Source organism: Vigna angularis, chromosome 1, assembly GCF_016808095.1.
Source record: "Vigna angularis cultivar LongXiaoDou No.4 chromosome 1, ASM1680809v1, whole genome shotgun sequence".
Classification (NCBI taxonomy): Eukaryota; Viridiplantae; Streptophyta; class Magnoliopsida; order Fabales; family Fabaceae; genus Vigna; species Vigna angularis.
The window spans coordinates 15,597,101-15,617,872 of NC_068970.1; the positions used below are offsets into that span (position 1 = coordinate 15,597,101).

Genomic DNA, 20,772 nt, shown 5'->3' on the forward strand with positions numbered 1-20,772 from the left:
TACGAGTATTCAGAAAACTAAATACACATTAGTTTAAAGTTTATAAACATTTTGAATGAAAAATATATCACGATAAACTCAAATTTGTTAAGAAAAATGAATTTACAATAATGTGATTTATGTTCAGATTATTCTTGTAAAAACTATATTGATAGAAATTTATTTGGACAGTACTAATTAAAGGCATTGTTACTGTTCCTTTTGACTATTATTGTCAATGGAAAAGGAAATTCTAAAAGTAATATTTAGTATATTGTTTTCATATGATACAGTCGAACATAGCTGAAAATAATATTTAAAGACGACCAAAAATTCTAGCTGGTAAATTGAATTTAATGAGACAAAAATGTTAAATGGGCCTAAATGGTATGTAGCAAAATCATGATGCTATACATTTGGGTTAGGAAAGTAAGGCCCAATACAAATTTGTATACGTCTATCTGTATTCTAACCCGAATCCGTATGTATCGAGGTTTGTTACTATAATATACGGAAAAAGTGCGTGTAAAATAAAATTGATGGTTCATTTATTCCGTTACAGACGAGAAGGTTGTGGATTGACAGTGGAGCAAACGACAGAACAGCGAGTGTGAAGATTTTGCTTTTGGTGGAGATGCCTGTAAGTGGATATAAATCTTTATTAATTAATTAATTATTATTTAATTGGGGTTCTGAAGTTTGGATCGGATTGGGATCGTAACGTTGCGATGCAGATTAGGAGCTTCGTAGAGGTGGAGTCACCAAGTCCTCTCAGATACTTGATCGGCGCCGCCGTTATGATGATCGGAGTGGTGTTACCCGTCGGTTACATGATGTTCCGTAACAAGCGCGTTCCCTCCTCTTCCTCCTACTCCAAACAGACGTAGGTGTGCCCTTTCTTTTTTCAATTCCTCCTACTCCTATTCTTATTTACTCTCTCACCATGGAGTTCGCTTACAATGTGGTCAGTTAGATGTAAAAAATGAGGGTTTAATTTTGCAAGTGTAGGAAGCAGGTTTTGGGTGGGAACTAATCAATCATGATTGGTATTTCAGGAACAAGGTTTTGATTTGATATAGAGAAATGGTGGTTATGATGTGAGAAGCCTCCGGTTTAGTGGATTTGAATTTGTTTGGAGGGGGTGATTGATTTAACTTAGAGGCTTCAACAGATCTACCATCTGTTCTGTTGTAAATGCATTTTGTCATCCTAATCTTCTAAGTGTTTGTTCACTTGATTCTGAACACGAATACATGCTGCTTGTCTTTCCGTTAAGATACTCTATCTTGTATTCAATATTGTAGCTCAACAAAATTTCAATGAACTTGTTTTGCTTTCATTTATTTATCTATTTGTGTTCCTTTTAAGCAGAAAGAAAGACGGGATTGTTGATGCTGGCTTTGAGTACTTTTGTTTATTTGATCTTGTTCTGTGAGGATACTCGAGTTTTTTGAGTTTATGTTGGTTTTGGGATTAGGAACTTGAAGTTAGGCTGTCATGTTTCAAATGTTCATGTGTCTTTGGTTTCTAATTCGACAACATTCGATTCCTTTTAAAATAGAGTAGCTAGTATTAGCTTCTGCTTCATTTTTGTGATTTCCAGATCAATCGATGCCTATCCAAACATGGCATGTGCATGATATCAGATACTGGTAATTCTTGTTAGTTGAAAGATTAACTAATGTCTTTGGTTAGAATTGTTAGTAATATTTATAGTCTGATACGGCTAGTAATTTTTTTATTTGTGTAGAGACCGCTATTGCATTGATTGTGGCATAACAAGAATAGTTATGATAATTTTTGTAGGATCATATTTTATATGGCTTATAATGCTCTCATCTAAATTGATCAAATCCCCCCGATAAAACTCATACATTGAGAAGCTGTAAAAGATTTGAAAGTGGAAAGCATGTACCTCTTGGGTCATGGCTTTCGAGGTGGTAATAGAGAACTTTTTCAGTAAGAGGTTAAATCCTTTAGTAAGTACCCTTGCTCAGTAGTTTATGAACATTCCCCCCGTCGATCATTATTTCACTAATACAGTATATGATATATTAAATGTCTCTTGTAGAGAGACCACTCCTAATGCTGGAGCTCTGAAACATAACCATCCCAGTCCGCCGAACAGCTAAAGAATCTTGCTGTGTGCATATGGTACCTAAGAAGCGTTGCCACGATTTTTGTATTGTGGGCACATCTTGGTTATGAACATGATTTTTTTTAATAAATTTTAGGCAAAAAGAATTCATGACGTTAATGTGGACTATGTGACAGAGATGCGGAAGAGTTCATGACAGTGTAATGAATTAATATATGCTATCATCATATGTTATATATCAATATTATAGGGTAAACAAATACGGAGAGGAAATCCTCATTTGACAAAAGAATTATTGAAAGGATTATTGGTGTCTGCCAATGACAATAAACTTTGTCTAAAATGATCCAAGCAGATTAACACTTGTGGTTAGTAACTTATAAATTCAAATAAATTTAAATTAGTAATAAGAACCATGTCCAAAAAGAGTGCTGCTTACTCTGAAAAAAATAACTTGTAATCCATTGGCCAATGACATTATAATATTATATTGGGAAGGGGTAACATTTTGTAGACACTTCACAAACACCTGTTTGACACTTTTATTTCTTTTTTTTCTCATGACGTTATAATATTCATCTTTACACTATCTGAAAGAACCCTTGCAGCCACTGATACGGCCAACTGCTCTATCACTGTTACCCCCAACAGCATTAGAATTTAGAACTAGTAAAGGTTTGGATCAAATTTTCTGGAACAGTTTATGGACTTTTGACCCCCTAACTAGGGGATTTGTAACCTTGTTTGATTAAACAAGGTACTATAAGCCTTTTTGTTTGGATTGTTGTGGAGGTAATAAAAAAGAAAGAAATGAAAGGAATTAGAGTGGAAACGGAAATTGTTATTGAGGGAGAGAGAGCAAGTGTGAAAATTTTGTGTGAAATAAAGAGTGTTTGTGTAATATATACAATTACAAAATACTATTATAAAATTAATATTATAAAATTTATATAAAATTAATATTGATTGAATTTTAATATGAAGTAATTAATTTATGAAATGGAAATAATATTATAAAATTATTAAATTTTTTAAATTGAATATTTATAAATAACTAATTGCAAATGATGGTCAATTTTTTCTCACATACAAATTTAATAGGAAAAAAGTGTAATACGAAATTTATTAAATAAAAAAAATGAGACTTTCATATTAAATTTAAACATATGAAAAAAATAATAATATTATGACAATGGATTTAATATACCAACAACTAATTTAATAAGACATGAAATTTTTTTATGTTCATTACAATGATCGCAAGGAAAAAAGTACATCAAATTTTTAAGCTCTTGAACCTTATCTCAATTCCATTAATGCTTTGATAGATATGTTTTACACCATGATGAAGATTTAAGGTTCCATTAATGCTTGATAGATATGTTTTACACCATGATGAATATTTAAGGGTAAGGTGTTTAAACCTAGTGGGCCTACCTTTTCCATGCCCTAGATATCAATCTATATTTGGTTTAACATATTAGCATCTTGATAAAAATGAGATTGTTGTTATTGAATACTCATTTCCGCTTTCAGAATTATCTTTATTAGGGTTATGTTGTTCGCCATGGATACCCCTGCCAAACATAGTTTACGTTGATTACATCTAATTTTTTGAGATATCTCTCATTTAAGAGATATAACTACCGTAGGGTAGTTCCACTCTCTAAACACACATTAAGTTTAGTATGCAAGAGAATATTGAGTTATTAGAAGATCATAAAGTAGGGATATATGTTATTGTACTTGTATTTTTGCATATGTTAAATGATATGGTATGGTCAATTAATGAGAATATTATGTTTCATGGTCCATATCATGAAGACATCATCTTGCACGAGGTGGGATTATTGGCTTTCCTACAAGGATGTTCATGAGGTCCCAATGTCATATTTTTAGCTGACATCCCTGTCATAGTTAAGGTACTTGAGATCTAAAAGAGGAGAAAATATTTCTCAAAATGACTTATTTCATTTCCACTCTTCATCTTACATTTATAGAACTAGAGAGAGTGCTCTCTAGTTGTAATACACTTAACACAACTCACACACCACTCATACACACTCACACACAGCTCATACACACTCACCCATAAACCAATAATTCTAACACTCCCCCTCAAGCTGGAGCATACAAATTGTATGTGCCAAGCTTGGAACAAATAAACTCAATCCGAGGTCCCCTTAATGACTTAGTCAACATATCTGCAAGTTGGTCATTTGATCCAACAAACTCAGTACATATTTCTTTTGACAATAACTTTTCCCGAACAAAATGACAATCAATTTCTATATGTTTGGTTCTCTCGTGAAACACTGGATTTGATGCAATGTGAAGAGCAGCTTGGTTATCACAATACATCTTCATACCCTGGATGTCACAGAAGTTAAGTTCTTGAAGGAACTGCTTCACCCATATAAGTTCACATGTTAATGAAGCCATTGCCCTATATTCAGCTTCAGCTGTTGATCGAGCCACTACATTTTGTTTCTTACTTTTCCATGAGATAATGTTTCCTCCAAGGAAAACACAATATCCCGTAGTAGATCGTCTATCAATAGGAGAACCTGCCCAATCAGCATCACAATATCCTGATACTTGAAGGCTTCCTTTTTCTTCATATAACAGCCCTTGCCCAGGAGCCTTTTTTACATACCTTAGAATGCGAATGATAGCATTCCAATGGTCAACACATGGAGCTTGCATGAACTGACTAACCACTCCAACTGCAAAAGATAGATCTGGCCTTGTAATAGTAAGATAGATTAGTTTTCCAACTAGCCTCCTATATCTCTCTGGGTCGGAGAATAACTCACCTTCTTCTGTTGTTAATTTTTGATTTGGATCCATAGGGCTATCAACCGGTCTACAATCAATCATGCCTGTTTCTTGCAAAATATCCAGAGCATACTTCCTTTGGGAGATTACAACTCCATCTTTTGACTGAGCTACTTCAATGCCTAGGAAGTATTTGAGGCTCCCAAGATCCTTGGTTTGGAAATGTCTACACAAATACTCCTTCAATTGAGATATACCAGTAGTATCATTTCCTGTAATAACTATATCATCAACATATACTATCAAGTAAACACATTTTCCTGGAGACGAATGATAATAAAAGACTGAATGATCTGCTTCACTGCGTTTTAGCCCAAATTTTTGAACAATGGAGCTAAACTTTCCAAACCAAGCACGTGGTGATTGCTTGAGCCCATATAGAGATCGGTTCAATTTACAAACCATACCAGACTCCCCCTGAGCAACAAACCCAGGAGGTTGCTCCATATAAACTTCTTCCTCAAGATCACCATGGAGAAAGGCATTTTTGATATCCAGTTGATGAAGTGGCCAATGACGAATGGCTGCCATTGCAAAGAACAATCGAATGGTAGTCATTTTTGCCACGGGAGAGAAGGTATCACAATAATCAAGACCATAAACCTGAGTGTACCCTTTTGCAACCAGTCGAGCTTTGAGTCTATCAATGTCACCATTAGGACCGACTTTAATTGCATATACCCATCGACAACCAACAGCCTTTTTGCCTGAGGGAAGTGGCACAAGCTCCCAAGTTTGACTGTGGTCAAGAGCCTGCATTTCTTCAATCATGGCTTGTCGCCATCCAGGATGATCAAGTGCTTCTTTCACAGTTTTAGGAATAACCACAGCAGATACTGAGGATAAAAGTGAATAAAAGGAGGGAGATACTCTGTGATAACTAAGAAAATTATAAATGGGATGAGGGTTTCGAGTGGAACGATTACCTTTTCTGAGAGCAATGGGCCAACCAGAATCATCTTCATCAGGAGACGTGACAGGAGATGGTGACGGAGAAGAATCTGAAGAAGAAGATCCACCATTTTCTGGAAGAGGAGTATCCATCGGGGTACTGTGTCGAAGGATATCAGTATGTGGAGAGGAAGGTTCGGGAGGACCTTGGGTATGACTTGGATTGACTGAGGTATTTGAGATATTAGACTCAACCACTGGAAGAGGAAGTACCTGTTGGAGGATATGAACATCTTGAACAGATGGAGAGAAGAAAGGTGTCTGTTCAAAGAAGGTAACATTAGCAGACATGTAGTATTTTTTGGTTTCAGGAGAGTAACATCGATACCCTTTTTGAAGGCGAGAGTAGCCCAAAAATACACATTTGATTGCACGAGCAGAGAGTTTGTCGAGCCCCGGAGACATGTCGTGAACAAAACAAACACAACCAAAGACTCGAGGAGAGGTGTGAAAGAGAGGGTTATTGGGAAAGAGAATGGAGAAAGGAACTTTATTATTGAGAGAGGAGGAGGGCATTCTATTAATAAGAAAACATGCAGTTAAGATGGCATCCCCCCAGTGATGAACAGGAATATGAGCACCAAGCAAAAGGGTACGAGCCGTTTCAACCAAGTGTCTATTTTTTCTTTCTGCTATACCATTTTGCTGGGGTGTATGAGGACAAGTGGACTGATGCAAAATACCATGGGAGCTAAGAAGTGAAGAAAAAGTTGATGAGAAATACTCTTTAGCATTATCACTTCTTAAGACTTTAATAACTTGGCCAAATTGGTTTTTGATTTCATTCAAAAAGGATGTGAAAATGGGTAACAATTCAGAGCGATCTTTCATCAGATAAACTCATCTAGAGACGCGACTAGGTCCCCAAACATCAGAATGAATAATAGAAAAACTAGAAGTACACATTGATTGAGATCTTTTAGGGAAGACAGATCTAACATGTTTTCCTAGTTGACAAGACTCACATTCTAAAGTCTGAAGACCACTAAGTTCAGGACACATCTTTTTTAATTTTGACAAGTTAGGATGGCCAAACCGATCATGTAACACTTTAGGAGAAAGAGCGGCAACACAAGATACCCGTGGACGAAATCCAAAATGGTATAAACCTCCAGCTTCATATCCTTCTCCAATCTGTCTCCCCGAGCCACGCTCCTGTATAACAAAAGATTTTGAATCAAACGTTATTGAACAATTTAATATTTTGGTTAACTGACTTAGGGAAATTAAATTGAATGGACAGCTAGGAACAAAAAGAACGGATTTCAGAGTTAGAGAGGGAGACAGGGAAACTTGACCGACTCCCTTTGAACAAATTTTAGAGCCATTTGCAAGGGTAATGAAATGGGGTTTTTCTTGGAGGGAAAGATTTGAGAACAATGAGGTATTACCAGAAATGTGATCAGAAGCACCCGAATCAATTACCCATGAATTTGGACCTGCCATGGATTGAGAAATGCAAGCTGTGGACGTACTTGAGGACTGAGATGATTGTGCCAAGCTGTTAGACTTTAAGCGTAGATACTCTTGATACTCTTCCTCGGTAAACTTGGAGTTGGAAGTGGAAGTTTCAACCTGAGAGATATTAGCGCTTTTTGAAGGAAAACCATGCAAGGAGTAGCAGTTTTCTCGGGTGTGACCCATCCTGTTACAGTAAGAGCATTGACGTCCTCGACCTCCACGTCCTCCACGACCTCCTCCTCTAGTTCCACGTCCTCCTCTTCCTCGCGTGGCAACCATGACAGATGGTTCTATTGTTTCATGAGCTTCTTGAGACTGAGACACAGGAACACGAAGAAGACGTGTGGTCAAAGCTTCCAAGGAAGGGACTTCATGACTTGTCAGAAGTTGATCTCTGATGTGATTCAAATCTGGATGCAAAGTACGGAGGATCATCACCATATAATACTGGTCAAGTTTCTTTTTGATATCTTCTGAAGATTCCAAGAACATTCTCAATTCTTCCACAGCTGCTTGGGCTTCAGTCATGAAGGAGACCATATCATGGTCTATCATTTTGAGACAGGCGAGCTTGTTTGCGGTATCATAGAGACGTTGAATATCATTAGCATAAATGCTTTGAGCTTTCTTCCAAAAGGTGTGACATGTCTTGAAGGCTCTAAGAGATATCAAAAGTCGGGGTTCCACAGATTGCCACAATAGGGCACATAATTGAAAATCAGCTTGTTTCCATTGTTCAGCCATGTCAGATGGTACTTGACTCCCATCTTGCTTAAGGTGGTCATAACGTCCTTGACCAAGGAACCACATTTCTACAGCAGCAGACCAAGACATATAATTCTTTCCATTTAGCTTTTCGGAAGTGATTGAGGGACTTCCAGAGAAAGAAAGAGCACTTCCAGATGCCATTCTTCGATAAAAACAGGAGAGGGAATCAGAAAAACCGTGAAGGACCAGAAAACCCTATAGGGTTTCTTAAGGTTTTCTTAAAGGGAAGCTTTTGGACCCACCAAAGTAAGATTTTGAGGGTCAGAACGGACAGAGGAGATGAGGGCGACAGCTATGGAGGTGGCGCGGAGACTTTCCGGTGAGCAGAGGGCGGCGCGTGGGCAGCACGCGCCTGTTCGCAGCGCGCAAAGAGGCGGCGCGTGACGGCGCGTGACGGAGAATCAGGCGAACCCACCGGTGGGGTTGGCTGTCGCGTGAAGAGGCGAACCAGATCCAGTGGTCGTCGGACGGAGCGGTGACGGCGGCCGGCGGCGGACGGCGGCAGACGGCGGTGGACGACGGCAGACGGTAGTTGACAAATACCAGGATGGCTGACAACCAAGTTGAAGAACTTGAAACTGCAGTTGACAGCTGCAGATAGTGGCGAGACAGCCACAGACAACTACGAACGGCACCGGACAGGTGCGACCAGCAGTGACAGTGCTGGTGGACAACACACGGAAACCAGAGCAGGATGAACCCGCTCTGATACCAACTTGAGATCTAAAAGAGGAGAAAATATTTCTCAAAATGACTTATTTCATTTCCACTCTTCATCTTACATTTATAGAACTAGAGAGAGTGCTCTCTAGTTGTAATACACTTAACACAACTCACACACCACTCATACACACTCACACACAGCTCATACACACTCACCCATAAACCAATAATTCTAACAAAGGTCTCCAGGGATGTCTGTCAGATCAAACTTTTGTCCCTCATATTTCCAGTTGGCCACATTGATCCAATAATTAACTTTGATTATAATATTTTTCTACAAACACCTTAGTCACAAAATCTTTTTTGTCTAGGAGGTTAAGATTTGTGTATAACACTCTTACAAGTTCGTGACTGAAAAAAAGCTAGGTACATAGAAAATGCAAATCTTAAACTCTTTGGCACAAAAGATTTTGTGACTGGGGTGTTGCAGTAGAAAACTAGAATTAAACATGATAATTGGGTTAATGAGACCAACTTGAAATATGAGAGGTAGGGGTTTGATCTTACCGACATCCTTGAATAGTTAACTATGTGAAGGATGTCGCTTTGGCTGAAATGATCAAATCTGGCCTTCACATACAATTTGCAGGAATTTTGGTAGCTTGAGTGTCGAAAATAGATTATTGCATTGCATTTACAATCTTATTCTAATTTCTCGGGATAGTAACGATGCATAGGTCCTACAATATGATTTCTTAAGGATGAGTCATGCTACATAATATTCCATTTACTGGTCACACCATCTCATTCAACATATGTGAAAATGCAAGAGCAGCGACATGCTCTTGTCGATCTAATAACGCGTATTCTTTTGCATACCGATTTTGATATGCGTTTAGAGAGTGGTCAAAATTCCTAAATAAGACAACTTTGGTCAATATAAATTGTACGTGACCCTCATGAAGAAAATCCTGGGAGCGTAGATGAAGATGTGGGGGGTTCAAGGACAACAACTTCATCTTTTATGAATGGTAATATTAAACCAAATATGAGGTGGTAATCATAGACTGCATGCAACAAGGTGTGAAACGTGTTTATTAAAGGAATTGATGGAATTGATGATAAAATTCAAGAACTCAGATAATATTGAGTAATTTTGTGTTTTATTTAAGTGTTATTATTTTTTAGTGTAATGTATTATTTTATTTCGATTATTGTAATGAACATAACTAACTTTTTATGCCTTATTAAAATTTGATATATTACATTCTTGACGTAGTACTATTTTTTATATGCTTAAAATTAATATGCAAATCTCATTAGATATTTTAGAATTTATTGTATTACATGTTTACCCGTGAGAAAAAAAAACCATCATTTATAGTTAACTATTTATATAATTTCAAAAATTAAATAATTTTTAATATTATTTTTATTTTATAAATTAATTGCTTTATAAGTATTTATCTTTTAATTTTAATTTATATGCAATATTATAATTGTACATATTGAAGAGTTAACTTTTTTTAATGTAACAACAATGAAATATATTACAATTTTTCATTCATTTTTATTTCCATTTTCAATCCAAACAGTTTTTATTTTTTATTTTATTTTCTTTTCTATCCCATTTGAATCCAGTCTATGCAGTCTCTTAACAAAACCTGATGGTTTGTAGAGAGCAAAGTTTTGCCTCTCCATGTCTTTGTTTGGTTCAAAATTTGAGTAGCTCCTTAAAATTCTTCATGGTATAGAATTAATTGTTTATATTATTTGAAAAATGAAGTTCTTTTCTACCAGTTAGCGAAATGGTTGTTATCATTTTCATTACCGGTTATTTGTAAGTTTAAGTAATTCTGGATTATTTCTTTTTGTGCAATCCGAATAGTTGTAAACCATTATTCAAGCTTCACCTTTCGTAAATATTGTGTGAAAAGGGTTCAACTTCATTAAATTTAATAGTTTATTACGCTACCTTATTCTGCCTTATTTAGTTACTTTCTATCGTTTTTACTTGGCTATATCAGTGTTAACATTTTTTTTATGTTTAATGGAAGAGAATTATAAGATTTATTTTAATTATTTATTTATTTGTTGACAAAAATATATGTTTAACAAATTTTTTGTTTTTTATTTTTATGATCCAAAGCTTTGAAATTTTCATAACCTCTGACTCTAACACTAGAGTTGCAGTTAAATTGAATAACTTTTTTCCTCCTTAAAATAAACATAGGATGACAAATGCATTGGCAGCTGAATTGACCACTTTAAATCCATTCATTAGTTTATGTTACTTAACTATTTTAGTTTAACTATGTAATCAATATTATTGTGTATTGATTGTTTCCTTTATATTTTTATTACATATTTTTTAGAGAAAAATTAGCAATTACAATATAAATTCTTTTTTTTTTCAATATATACATAATGGAATGAAGAAAGGCATGATACTAAAGGAGAAGATAATGTTGTCTGGATTCAAAGTAATATTTTGTAACTCTTCCTCTGTCTAACGTTTTTACAATGGCATGGAATCATTTCCGAAGAAACAAAAAAATTAGTGATCATTTGAGATTATTTTTGGAAAGTGCTAACATATTTTTCTAAAAAAAGTATTTCTATTGGTAAAAATGTATTGAAAATAATAAATCAAATAGGTCTCCCTTTTAATATGACGATTCTCAAATTTCATTATCTATTTTTTTTAATACATTTTAACTAATAATAAAGATCATGTTTTGGATTTTTCACTCTTACGAGATTTTGTAATAATAGCAAACAAATTATAAACGTGATACTAAATAGAAAGATACATGGTTGATGTAGTTGAATTTGGTAAAAATTAAAATTGCTACAAAAGTGTTAATTTGAAAACTTGTACTACAATTTATTTTCGTCAATAAGTCGAGAATGTAAAGAAAATTATTGCCTAAATAAATCATAAAAGGAATTAAGAAATTTTAAATTATAAAACACGTACGTCATACCTTGTAATCAAAATGTATGTTAAATATGATTGATGTGTCACTTTGTATGAGATAAAAAAATAAGAATTAAATTAGTTTCTAAATAACCAAAAGTAATGTGAAATTCTTTGAGTTTATAGTAAAATATTAATACAAAAAAAAATCTTTTGCAATATTGTCCACTTTGAAATTATTTTCTAAAATCGATATTTGCGATTGGATTAGAATCAGGAAAGTTGTATTGTAATTAATTATGTAGGAAAGTGGAAAAGAATAAAGAATGAAATTAAGAAAAAGAAAAGCCAATGGCAAAAGGATGTGAACTGACATAGATGATTTTGTCGGATAAGGAACGGATGAAATTTGTCGTATAACTCTAAATAGCAGATTTGGTAGAAACCTGAGAAGCGTGTGTTGAAGAATCAGAATTGAGAATCCATGGGAAATGGTGTTTTGAAGTACGGAATCATAGGAGTTGGAATGATGGGTAGAGAGCATCTTGTGAATTTGTACCATCTTCGCACTGAAGGCGTGGCGGTTGTCGCTTTTGCTGACCCTCATGTTCCCTCCCAACAACTCGCTCTTCAATTGGCACACTCCTTCAGTTGGCCTCTCAAGGTATTATGAGTATCACTCTGCTTTTTATTTTCTGTTTAATATAACAATTTTTTCTGGATATATCGTTGTTTCATTATTGTGACTTGGATCTAGAAATGCTATTATTGATCTGCAATTATCTTGGCAGTAGTTGTACTATGCTGATAGTTTAATTAAGAATAATAAACCAACAATTTGGGATTCCAAGGATTATCCTTTCTACTAAGTAGTCCCAGAATTGATAAAGCTATATAGGTAATCCCGCGAGTAATTTGAAGGGTTTTTCGATACTTGAAAAGTTCGGGGGATTAGGGATTACCTATATTGCTATTTTTAGTTTTTTAAGTATCATATAGGAGAGAAGGTAGTAGTACTTCAAGGATGGAATTGGAGATTTTTTTTTCATTAAATTAAGTTGGCAACTCTGTATAGTCTGTTGAGTTGAATTGAATGATTGAATGAATGAATGACCATGAGTTCAAAAGTTGTGAAGGTTTTTTCAGGTCACCAGGAGCTGTTGGACAGTGGACTTTGTGATGTTCTGGTGGTATCCACTCCTAACATGACCCATCATAGGATTCTTATGGACATAATCAATCATTCCAAACCCCATCACGTACTGGTAGAAAAGCCCTTGTGCACCACAATCTCTCACTGCAAAGAGGTTTCTCTTTCCTTTCATACAATCGGTTGCTTATTAGGGCTTAACTGTTAGAATGTAATTTTATTGCCGACCAATGACTGATCTTGATAGGGCTTAACTCTTTGATTGTGCTGTTTTCCATCGGGATGGGGACGTCAACTATGCTTGTGTCATTTCCTTTACTGTTATCATATGACAAAGAATTTTTTTATATTAGACTAGACTAAACGTGTCCTAAAGAATAGAAAAAACTATTATTCGAAGTCTTGATCTTGTAGTTGGGTATTGCTTTATGCCATTTTTATCCTCTAATAAGTATTTGATGAACTAATCACTAATTTGATGTTCTTGTGTCTACGTTGGATTAGGTTGTCGATGCTGCTAGAAAGAGACCAGATATTTTGGTACAAGTTGGATTGGAATATAGATACATGCCACCTGTTGCAAAGCTGATAGAAATAGTTCAGGGAGGAAACCTCGGACGAATCAGAATGGTATCAATTCGGGAGCACCGGTTTCCATTTTTGGTTAAGGTTAGATGTTATACAATTTGAAATTACATGTTTTTGGGTTCTCATACTGAGCTAGCTGAAAAGTGATACTGGTCATAGGTGAACAATTGGAATCGGTTCAATATTAACTCAGGTGGTACCCTAGTAGAGAAGTGTTGCCACTTCTTTGATCTGATGAGGCTGTTTGTTGGTGCAAATCCTGTTCGTGTGATGGCTTCTGGAGCTATTGATGTTAATCACAAGGATGAAATATACGATGGAAAGGTAGATGAAATGCCGTATTTGAGTTGCAATAACCAAGCTTGAAGCACTAATCTTTGTGTTGGTCTGTATGCTGCCTTAATTAATACTGATTATAATCTGCGTATGGTGTTCCTTAATCCAAGAAAAGAAACATGCGTATTTTGGTTTCGTGTGTCCAATAAAGTTTAAACGGCTACTTGTTTCCGGGGCTAGGAAGAATTTAAGAATTTCATGTGATTGTTTGCAATATTAGGTAAGAGATAGTCGAGACTCACTGGTGTTTGTCCTTGTCTGATGAAGAAATAAAGATTATGACTTTTTCATATCTGAAAATTATGGTCTATTCTGTTTTTCAATGTTCGAAATTAAGGACTTTGAGTTCGTATTCTGCCAGTTCTAAGTGGAATAAATCATATATGTTCTTCTGTGTAGCAGCCTTAATTGGCGCAAAATTTTTCTCTAAGCTTTGGTATTGTTATTGCTATTCACTGGTTACTTCGGCAGGTGCCCGATATCATTGACAATGCGTATGTTATTGTTGAATTTGACAATGGTTCTCGAGGAATGCTTGACCTTTGTATGTTTGCCGAAGGAAGTAAAAATGAGCAAGAAATATCTGTTGTAGGTGATATTGGAAAGGTAAAACCATGATAAAACTTTGTTTTAAAACTTTGTTGCATGAGTTTCTTTCCTGAGTATATGTTGTCAAGATGTTAGCATCTCAACTTAACAAATCATTTGGCACACAGGGAGAAGCCTTTGTTCCTGAGAGTGTTGTGCGGTTTGGTACACGAGAGGGGGGGAGAAATGGTGTCCAGACTTTGAAAGCTGAGGATCATCGAATAAAGTAGGTAGCTTCTCTCTGTTAAATGTCATCAATTAGCTAAGCTTTGAGATGGTGAAATGAAATGAAAGTGGCTCTTGTTTTATGAAATCCTTGTGGACTCTACAGGTATGATGGGTTACACCATGGATCTAGCTATCTGGAACATCTTAACTTCTTTTCTGCAATCAGAGCCAAAGGAGAAAAGGCTCCAAGTGTAGATCTCCAAGATGGATTAGTATCTGTTGCTATTGGAGTTGCAGCACAGCTCTCTATAGAATATGGTCGATTTGTTACTATTGAGGAAGTTATGAATGAACTCAGAATTTAAGTTGGAACACTTGGAAGTGAAGTAATGGCGTCTCTGCTGTTGTGTTCTGATATAGGGATGATGTATCTGTTATCACTATCTCATGAAAAAGTGCCAAGTGGTTTGTGGAAGTTATATTGCTTCCATCTTAGCCAATTGATGTCTTCAACTTTTTTTCTTTCTACAGCTCATTTTCTGTGAAGTGAAACAGTAGAATGTAATGAGTGAAAGCTCAAAGTTTTAGCCAAATAAACATGCTGGAATCTTTCCATAGGAAGGAGATGTGATGCACTACATTACATGTTTAAACCGACACTCTGATGTATTAACTAAACAAGTGCATTTTCTGTCGGTATGAAGAAAAGAGCAATTAAATCTTATTCGGTAATGATCATTTCATTGTCCATGTAGTAAAGAAAATCCAATTTGATGTTCTCTCTTAAATGTGTGCAAACTGTGAAGAGGTATTTGTAAAAAGACTTTGGGGATCCACATCGGGTTTCTTCCAAAAAATCATATCTAACACTTGCAAAAAAACACACTGTTAGTAATCAAGTGCAGCTCCTTGACGGTAGTACTAAACATCTTCCAAAATGGAGACCAAAATTGACCACACTTTGTTTTAAATCATACTCCATGAAACACTCCACCTATAATAATATTGTCGCAACCGGGATCGCGACGGGACAGTGAGCCGAAAACAAACGGGTTTGAGAAATAGATTTGTGGAGTCGTCACCATAATTTATTATGGAAAATCATAAAATAAGACATGGTCTACGAAAAGAGATTTTTAGGTTCGGGAATCGGTTACGGGTAAGGAAGGTATTAGCACCCTATCGCGCCTACCCAAAGGCAGTACTTTTAATTAAATGTGTATTAGCACCCTATCGCGCCTACCCAAAGACAGTACTTTTAATTAAATGTATATAAAGTTGACGTGGTTTTTCAAAATGTTTAAATTTCCCTAAAAAAATAAAATAAATAAATAAATAAAAAGCTATTAAGAAAACAAAAAAATATTTTTTGTTTTATGAACCCGACAAACCTTGTGGTCCTAGTACATCCATTTATAATGGACAATCAGGGATCACGTAGTTCTTTATCTAGAAAAAAGTTGGTTTAATAGCCAATTTAGTCCTCACTTTGGTTGAAAAATCTCAATTTAGTCCCTCGTTATAAAAGTGTTTTGAATTAGTTCTAACTTTTAAAATAGTGGGTCAGATTGGTCCTTTCTGTTAAATATAAGTTAACAAAATTAATGGATGATGATGTGACACAACTTAAAGCTAACGAAAGGGACCAATCTGACCCACTATTTTAAAAGTTAGGACTAATGCAAAACACTTTTATAACGAGGGACTAAATTGAGATTTGTCAACCAAAGTGGGGACTAAATTGGCTATTAAACCAAAAAAGTTTGTGAGTTTGTTTAAAAAATTATTACTGATTGATTTAAATCTTTGAAAAGTGAATCCGAAAAAGATTTGGTTTAACAAGATTGACATCTTTTTTGCTTTTGAAGATTTTGTATTTTTTATTTATTTAAGAATGGTGAGAAAAAGAAAGAAACCGGCCATAGGCCGACCCATACTTATAAAAAAATTATGATTTAAAAAAAACATTATTTGTGTGTAGGAAAAAAAACCTTTAGAAAAAAAACTTTAGAGTAGAATAAAAAAGCAAAAGAATGGTGCAGATGTGACATACCTTTTTTTCAGTATTCCCCCAGTTCTCCCTTGGTAATCTCTATATTCTTCAATACTCTTCCTATCTCTATCATTTCAAAATATTTCTCTCCCTTTTTTCGTCCTTTTTTTTCTGTCTCTTTCTATTATTTCTACATGCTTCTCTCCATTTTTTTCATCCCCTTCTTCTATGACAGAGTGCGTATTTATATACACACATTATAATATAATATTGTGGAAATCTTGTCTTAATTGTGAATTAATTGACAATAAAACAAAATAGAGAAAAGAATGGTCATGATTGCCAAAAAACAAATTAAATAATATTTAAAACATTAATTATCATTATTGTCAGAAAATCATATTTTCCTCTTTAAAAGCAACTGACGCCAACAAATTATATTAATATACTATTTTAATTATTGTTTATAATTATTAGCATAATATTAATTCAAACTATTACCATATTAAACTAACATTTCAAAAAATATTGTGTTTGGTATTAAAGTTATTATTTTATCTTTTTTTTACCCACCATTAATTATTATTCTCTTATTTTTTTATTTTTAAATATTTAGTTACCCGAGAATAGGTGTTGACAAATATAATAATAAAATAAATCATATTCACTTGAGAATGTAATATAATATTAAGAATATTGTTAAATTATATATCAATAAATGCGTCAATAATGTAATATCAATATACTCCAAGTTTTTTTAAAAGCCTCGCCTTTTTTATAGTTGTAATATAATCACATTAACGATGTTTATATTATTTATAAATTATTTTCTAATTTTTATTTATAGAAAAATATTTACTTTAAATTTCATTTTCTTATTTCGTAATTTTTTGTTTATATTATTGTAAATATGATATTTTTAAATAAGAAATAAATATCATTTTAAGGGAGTACAAAAAAGACATGTAATTTACAAAAATCATAAAAAGAAAGAGTAAATAATTGAAAAACTAAAGCACAAATATAAATATAATCTTTTAAGAAAATTAAAATTTATTTCGAATAATATAAGAAAAATGATTAGAACTCGAAAAACATAAGGTATAATCTTTTAAACTATTTAGAAATATGACTATCTATTAAAAATATAAACATATAAATATATATTTTGAATTGAGATATGACTTTTTCAACCTGATGTAACTTTTCTGACCCACAATAATACCGTAATGAAAATTTAGCATACACAGATAAACTCAACACAATCGTTTCATAAAAATCTAAAACATTAAAATCGGAGTAAAGATACAAAATATATAAACTGAAAATACATGGATTATAGACAATCCTATCAAAATTAAAATTTGTATTAAATATATTCCGAAGCTATATCCTATCAATGACACTATTATTAATTATTAATAACTCAAAAAAAAGTATGCATTAAAAAATAGCACATTTACAGGTTAACTATTGCAAGAGTACAGGAAGCAATAGCAGACAAATACGTTAAAACATAAGTTTTTCCAACTCAGAAAAAAAGGCGTTCCACGTTTATGATTTTGTTTTTTTTCATCTCAGTCATAGCTCACGGTAAAATTGCCAACACCAAACAAAAACAAACGAACTCCAAAAGTAATCATAGCACGAGAACTGCAAAGATGTAGTAGGTACCACAAAATCAATAACAAACAATACCAACAAATAGCAAAAATCTGACATCATTAATCTCTCCAGTTTAGCTACTAAAACGGGGTTCGGGGTTGAAAAAAGGATGAGGCGTTCAAAACTGATAATTTCCTATAGTCTTATAATGCACTCCAAATTTTCAGAAAATGAAGCAAGATAACAATACAGTAATAAAATCAGCGGTAACGACGAAGAGAAAGGGTGTTGTTTCGCTTCCAGGTTGCCCTGCGTGATGGACGGTTTTTGTGGTATAGATGTCCTCTGCCACGTAAACCCCTGTTACTTTTCCCAGCAGAAGTGAGGCCACGAAGTTCCCTGTGCTTATGGACTGGATTGCAGAGCCAGTTAATTCTCGGATCATTTCTTACAGCACTGTGGGCAACATCCACCAGAATGATCTCAAAATATTTGTAGGTTGAGTCCTGTAACACAGGAACAGCATCACAATAACCAATCAGCAACCTATAAGCAGCTTCTACTTTACACGAATGGAATAATATGTTAACTAACCTCATTCACCCAGTAAGAATTGAGAACCCTGAGGCCACCCAACTTCCTTCCAGCTCGCTCTTCAGCAACGGACCTCTTGCTGCGTTGAAACTTCAATTGAGTAACACCTTGGTTGGTTGGCTTACCGTAAACAATACCTTTGGGAACTGGCCTCTTCCTGCCACCCCTCCTAACACGCACACGGTAAACCACATAACCCTGGAATAACACCAATACTATAATCACAATCACAATTCAAGCGAAGCAGGCCGAGGCAGCTCCACTAAATGGACTGGCCTAGATAATAGTAATGAAAAAACGAAAAAATCTATGTACTATTTAAGTAACAATTAATGTAAAAAACGAAAACCACAATTGGCAAGAAGAAAAACAACTGCGTCAGATGACCAAAAAAATATGGCATTGGTAAATATGCATCAGATCATTGGTAAATATGGCAGGCAGTTCAACAACAAAAAATATAAATTCATCCAGACAACATTTTCAATATAGGCACATCGTGTTCTATAACTTCTTCGAAATTTACCAAACTACGCTATCTATTATTCAAAATGTTGTTTCATCGTAGTTCGAAATATAACTAACCTAACTATGCTATTCACATTTTCCAAGAACATCTAAATAAGAAAACGACCTAAAGGAATTACAAAGAAGTCGTAACCATCCAGTTAAAAATGTCGTTTATTTATTGATAAACGATTCTAAGTTTCCCAATGAAAAAATGAACAGAAAGAAAACATATACAGATTTCCCCACCTGCTTGGCCTTATAACCCAAGCGGCGAGCCTTGTCAGGGCGAGTAGGCCTTGTCAGACGAACAATTGATGGTTGTTGGCGGTATTCCCAACACCTCACCCGCTGCAAGAATCTCATAACATCAGACTGCTTCTTGCGCCAAAGCTCGGAGACATACTTGTAGGCACCTATTGCAACATAAAAGAACACAACTCAACAATTGGAACACGCCAAAAGCGGAAACGCACTTGTCTACCAAATGCTATGAGGACAAGCTAATCCAGCATAACCCACAAACATAAGCCTTAAAGAACCAAATAAGAACAGAAAGCAAATCTCCACACAAAAGCATGAACCAAACACACATTATTAATCATTCATTCCATCGAGGTCGATAACGGAAAAGTTAAGTCTAAAATTGTCAATTATCACGAATGTATAGCATCATAGAATATAAAATGTAGTCAGTCCAATTAATCAAAATTATATCAACACCAAACCAAACCAAAAATCAAAAGGAAACACAAGCATTCGTAACCCCCAAAAACAATAGCGCATTCCTATCATATCCGGAAAACTTCCAAGAAGGAATGAGAGAAGGACCATTTTCACTTTCACATACACGACCGTCACAGTGAAAACTATGAACAGAGATTCACATTGAAAACAGCACATCGAACGGACACATTCATCAGGAAACCAATCCGAATGGTGGTAACAAAGGGAGAAAAGAGATAGGAAGAAAAAAATACCCATCGTGCGAAGCGCGCAGTCGCAGTAGCAAAGTGCTAGGGTTTGGGTTCCTCGTATAAGTTTTATAGACACCACCTCCTTAAGCCAATGCGACAGATCTCAGCCGTCCGTTAAATATCTATGACCTAAGTGCATTAGAACGGGTCGAGCCCGTAAAATTAAACCACTTAAAAGGGCTTCTATCATACAGTTTTTTCTTTCCTCACCCCCTTTTTCTTTATGAAGATTCATATTTTAATATATATTCTGAAAAATATTATTATTCTAATATATTAAATAATCACTGAATTGTGTAATATTTTTAAAAAAATTATTAATATAAACCATATATATTATTACATTATTCAATAACTTTATGTAGAATGTCATTTAAATTAATATAAACGTTGAATTTTAACAATATTGATTGTATGTCAAATTGTATACAAAAAAAATATAATTGAGTGATTCATATTATAATATATCTTGAAAAAATATATTTCGTTTACTTAAATAAGTAATCAAACAATTTTAAATAAATATAAATTTCTATATATATTATGTATGCAAAGAAAATTTAAATTTAATTAAAAAATTTATAATTA

At 34.4% G+C, this 20,772-nt stretch overlaps 4 protein-coding genes across 6 annotated transcripts; 2 read left to right on the plus strand and 2 right to left on the minus strand.

Annotated features, from left to right (window-relative positions):
* The first annotated feature begins 707 nt into the window (after positions 1-707).
* LOC108338213 (uncharacterized) lies at positions 708-1,330 on the plus strand. Of its 2 annotated transcripts, none has more exons than XM_017574978.2 (2): positions 708-866; positions 1,035-1,330. In XM_017574978.2, the coding sequence occupies exon 1, from the start codon at positions 708-710 to the stop codon at positions 864-866; it is 159 nt and encodes a 52-aa protein (XP_017430467.1). In that variant the 3' UTR covers positions 1,035-1,330. The 2 variants fall into 2 exon arrangements, with proteins under 2 accessions (XP_017430467.1, XP_017430459.1); XM_017574970.2 differs by having other exon boundaries at positions 708-862.
* A 5,176-nt stretch (positions 1,331-6,506) lies between these two features.
* On the minus strand, positions 6,507-7,818 carry LOC128194939 (uncharacterized). Its single transcript, XM_052871519.1, has 2 exons — positions 7,258-7,818; positions 6,507-7,021 (listed from the first exon to the last, which is right to left on the minus strand). The coding sequence occupies exons 1-2, from the start codon at positions 7,766-7,768 to the stop codon at positions 6,984-6,986; spliced, it is 549 nt and encodes a 182-aa protein (XP_052727479.1). The 5' UTR covers positions 7,769-7,818; the 3' UTR covers positions 6,507-6,983.
* A 4,200-nt stretch (positions 7,819-12,018) lies between these two features.
* Positions 12,019-15,246, plus strand: LOC108332155 (uncharacterized). 2 transcript variants are annotated; one of them, XM_017567359.2, is made up of 7 exons: positions 12,021-12,342; positions 12,815-12,985; positions 13,333-13,497; positions 13,576-13,740; positions 14,224-14,358; positions 14,469-14,566; positions 14,672-15,246. In XM_017567359.2, exons 1-7 carry the CDS (start codon positions 12,163-12,165, stop codon positions 14,871-14,873), a joined length of 1,116 nt encoding a protein of 371 aa, XP_017422848.1. In that variant the 5' UTR covers positions 12,021-12,162; the 3' UTR covers positions 14,874-15,246. The 2 variants fall into 2 exon arrangements, with proteins under 2 accessions (XP_017422918.1, XP_017422848.1); XM_017567429.2 differs by lacking the exon at positions 12,815-12,985 and having other exon boundaries at positions 12,019-12,342.
* Positions 15,247-18,116: 2,870 nt separating this feature from the next.
* LOC108329461 (60S ribosomal protein L15-1) lies at positions 18,117-20,301 on the minus strand. Its single transcript, XM_017563710.2, has 4 exons — positions 20,188-20,301; positions 19,457-19,623; positions 18,701-18,898; positions 18,117-18,612 (listed from the first exon to the last, which is right to left on the minus strand). The coding sequence occupies exons 1-4, from the start codon at positions 20,189-20,191 to the stop codon at positions 18,367-18,369; spliced, it is 615 nt and encodes a 204-aa protein (XP_017419199.1). The 5' UTR covers positions 20,192-20,301; the 3' UTR covers positions 18,117-18,366.
* Positions 20,302-20,772: the final 471 nt, after the last annotated feature.

Excerpts from the sequence above, each read along its gene's own strand:
- LOC128194939 (XM_052871519.1), bottom strand. The coding sequence starts at position 7,768 with ATGGTGATGATCCTCCGTACTTTGCATCCAGATTTGAATCACATCAGA. Across the intron at positions 7,022-7,257 it reads TGCTTCTGATCACATTTCTG|GAGCGTGGCTCGGGGAGACA; the intron begins GTAATACCTCAT and ends TTTGTTATACAG.
- LOC108332155 (XM_017567359.2), top strand. The coding sequence starts at position 12,163 with ATGGGAAATGGTGTTTTGAAGTACGGAATCATAGGAGTTGGAATGATG. Across the intron at positions 13,498-13,575 it reads GGTTTCCATTTTTGGTTAAG|GTGAACAATTGGAATCGGTT; the intron begins GTTAGATGTTAT and ends TACTGGTCATAG. Across the intron at positions 14,359-14,468 it reads TTGTAGGTGATATTGGAAAG|GGAGAAGCCTTTGTTCCTGA; the intron begins GTAAAACCATGA and ends TTTGGCACACAG.
- LOC108338213 (XM_017574970.2), top strand. The coding sequence starts at position 708 with ATGCAGATTAGGAGCTTCGTAGAGGTGGAGTCACCAAGTCCTCTCAGA.
- LOC108329461 (XM_017563710.2), bottom strand. Across the intron at positions 18,899-19,456 it reads TGGGTTATAAGGCCAAGCAG|GGTTATGTGGTTTACCGTGT; the intron begins GTGGGGAAATCT and ends GTGTTATTCCAG. Across the intron at positions 18,613-18,700 it reads ATTCTTACTGGGTGAATGAG|GACTCAACCTACAAATATTT; the intron begins GTTAGTTAACAT and ends CCTGTGTTACAG.